This window comes from Rhagoletis zephyria, unplaced genomic scaffold, assembly GCF_001687245.7.
Source record: "Rhagoletis zephyria isolate East Lansing unplaced genomic scaffold, Rhagoletis_zephyria_1.1 Rzeph_scaffold_02192, whole genome shotgun sequence".
NCBI lineage: Eukaryota > Metazoa > Arthropoda > Insecta > Diptera > Tephritidae > Rhagoletis > Rhagoletis zephyria.
Window position 1 is genome coordinate 4475 of NW_016159276.1, and position 3446 is coordinate 7920.

The 3446-nt window shown below is 47.3% G+C and overlaps 1 protein-coding gene across 1 annotated transcript in view; it reads right to left on the reverse strand.

Moving 5' to 3' along the window:
• Positions 1-1116, reverse strand: part of LOC108366215 (uncharacterized) — a 3912-nt gene extending 2796 nt beyond the window's left edge. Inside the window, exon 1 of the mRNA XM_017620544.1 lies at positions 1014-1116. Coding sequence (XP_017476033.1) covers positions 1014-1116 — 103 coding nt within the window. The remainder of the gene's footprint in view (positions 1-1013) is intronic.
• Positions 1117-3446: the final 2330 nt, after the last annotated feature.

The following is a 3446-nucleotide window of genomic DNA, read 5'->3' on the forward strand; positions in this document are numbered from 1 at the left end:
ACCACCATTATCTCGCTCGCGATCTCGACGGTGCACGTTGTACCCGGCACAATTCAACAAAGTTGAATTGCTGTGCAACTTCGTCTCTTGGACCGCAGCCATCAATATACCATGCGTTCCCATGAAGACGGCTATCTCCTCGATCTTGCTCTGAGGCCCGTTACAGTTAAATTGAAGGAGCTTTATGTGGTTCGGGAGACGTGTTGTTATTCGGGGTGTGAGAGATGTGTGTGCCCTTGACGCCATTGGCTGTGTGCGCTGCTGTGGTGGTTGCCGCCCTGTGGTAGCAGTGGGTGGCGTCGCAGTTGGGGTTTGCGCCCATGCAGCGCAACACGGGCCCTCGAAGTTCATCGTCCATTCTCGCGTGGCGCGCAGACCTGAACCTAAACATGCCCTAAAGTGGCACCAGCCAAGGCAGGTGTTGCACTTGACTGATGTCACATTACGGAATATTCATACATACCGTGCAGATTGTAGGAGGAACCAAGAGTGGTTGGCTGCGGCGCGTGGGTGGTGGTGCAGTTGCGTATGTTCTGTGGTCTGTCGTGGTTGTGGTGTGGTCTATTTTATTGTTATGTTGTTGTGCTGTGGTGTTTGTGTGGAGCTTCTCTGGTGGACTGGGGTTAGCCGTGGAGGCTGCTCTATTTCAGCTGCAGGGGGCCACAAACGGCGTGGTCCACTGCCGATGTGTTCGTAATCCTGAGCAGACTCGGAGGTGACTCCACCCTCGCAAGCTTTGCACTTGACTGGGGTGGGGTTGTGGTGTAGTCGTCTTTGGCATATACAGCAGGTGTAGGTTTCTGGCCCTGGGTTTGACTCGATGCCGGCCCTGAGCAGAAGAATACGTAGGGAATGCAGCTCTATGGACGAACAACTTCTGAGATACTTCGCCGACCTAAACTGGGTCAGATCGCCGAAACAGCCCTTGGTCGGGTAAAACCCGAGTCATTCCGGCACGTAGAACCGGCTGTCGTGGGAATTAGTGATTTTGGGTCGGGCCGTGCGGTGAATACCACTTTCTTCTTCCTCGCGTATAGGAGAAAGGGTTGCACGAAAGCGTCGTGCACACTTAGACAGGGTTTCTATATCCGATATGGGTGAAATTCTGCTGGTCATGCTTAGGCAGCGGATGGTGGAGGTTGGGCTGCTTCGCCAAAAGCTGCTGTTCGCTGTGGAGTTCCGGGAAACGTTAGTTGGAGCAATTTTTTACAAAGAAAGAAAACTTGTAGGTTAATAGGTGTTCAATATCACGACTTTTGTGATGGGGCGGATTATTATGCCTTGAGCGGTGCGAATTTCCACCACTCGGGTTTTGTTGTCCGAACCGAAATAGGCCTTCTCGATTCGGCCCAGTTTCCATTCGTTAGGGGGTAAGTTTCCATTTCTAATGGCGACTAAGTCACCCCTTCGATGTTTCTTTGTGGGTATTTCCATTTACATATATCGCTTGTGAAGTTCCTTTCGGTATTCCTCCTTCCCTCTTTTACAAAAATGCTGGTGGAGTATTTTCGATTTCTGCCATCGGTTCGCGGTGCTTAAATTTGCATCGCCCAAGTTGGGTTCGGCTGGGGTGAGTATCGGGGTACCTATAACTGTCCTAGGTTTAAGGTTCCAAATTAGTTGGATCATCGCTTGAAGACCTCAATGAACGTGAGTTTAAGCAACTCTCGATGCGGGTTAGTAGGGTAGCTAATTCTTCAAAGGTGAATTTCTGGATTTTTGATACCTTTTTCAAACGGGTTTTCAAACTTTTTACTCCGGCTTCCTATAGCCCACCCCATGTGTGGAGCTCCGGGAGGGTTGAAGTGTCAGTTGACGTTTTGATGGGTATAACTGGCTGTGACTTGAGTTTTAAGGTTTTTCACAAATTCTCGTCGGTCTGGCAAATAATTGTGAAGCTCCTACGAAGTTCGTTCCGTTGTCTGAGTAAAGATCGGCGGGGCATCCGCGCCTGGAAAAGAAACGTGCGAATGCCGCCATAAACGCTTGTGTCGTAAGATCGCTAACGGGTTCGACGTGTATTGCCTTGGTTGCGAAGCAGACATATACACAGATGTAACCTTTGGTTATTAGACATGCTCTTCCAGTGTAATTTTTGATGTCATAGGGTCCAGCGAAATCGATTCCTGTGGCGGCAAATGGACGGGTTAGGGTTGTTCTCTCCGCTGGAAGCCCTGCCATTATTTGTGTTCGTTTTTCAGTTATGGATCATTGCTTTTATGAGAGTCTTTAACTTTGGAGTCCAAAATTCTGTTCGAATGACTCGCAAAATTAGTTGAATTGCCACCATGTAAGGTTATTGAGGGAGTAAATCGGGTCAGTAGCTTTGTCATATGGCTGCCATAAGGTAATAAAATCAGATGACGTTCGTTGTATGATAATGCCGCGGAATTGCTCAATCGGCTATCAAATCGCATCACTCCGTAGGATCAATTGATGGGTTAAGTGTCAGTAGTGAACTTTTCTTGGGTATCTGGGTCTTTCAGGTCAAAGCGTCATATACGTCCGGGAAATGAATTTCTTGGGTCAAAATAATCAGCTTCGTTCGTCTCCTTTTGAATTCGTTAGGAGTTATTTCTCGGCTTGGGTATTGTTTTTCACGTCTCCTGGGTGAGGCATTAGAGCAAAACATGAATAAATACGCAATTACACGAATGGCTTTGGGTAGTGAGGAGAATCTTTCAAGGATGTCCTCTTGGGTCGTTNAATAATTGTGAAGCTCCTACGAAGTTCGTTCCGTTGTCTGAGTAAAGATCGGCGGGGCATCCGCGCCTGGAAAAGAAACGTGCGAATGCCGCCATAAACGCTTGTGTCGTAAGATCGCTAACGGGTTCGACGTGTATTGCCTTGGTTGCGAAGCAGACATATACACAGATGTAACCTTTGGTTATTAGACATGCTCTTCCAGTGTAATTTTTGATGTCATAGGGTCCAGCGAAATCGATTCCTGTGGCGGCAAATGGACGGGTTAGGGTTGTTCTCTCCGCTGGAAGCCCTGCCATTATTTGTGTTCGTTTTTCAGTTATGGATCATTGCTTTTATGAGAGTCTTTAACTTTGGAGTCCAAAATTCTGTTCGAATGACTCGCAAAATTAGTTGAATTGCCACCATGTAAGGTTATTGAGGGAGTAAATCGGGTCAGTAGCTTTGTCATATGGCTGCCATAAGGTAATAAAATCAGATGACGTTCGTTGTATGATAATGCCGCGGAATTGCTCAATCGGCTATCAAATCGCATCACTCCGTAGGATCAATTGATGGGTTAAGTGTCAGTAGTGAACTTTTCTTGGGTATCTGGGTCTTTCAGGTCAAAGCGTCATATACGTCCGGGAAATGAATTTCTTGGGTCAAAATAATCAGCTTCGTTCGTCTCCTTTTGAATTCGTTAGGAGTTATTTCTCGGCTTGGGTATTGTTTTTCACGTCTCCTGGGTGAGGCATTAGAGC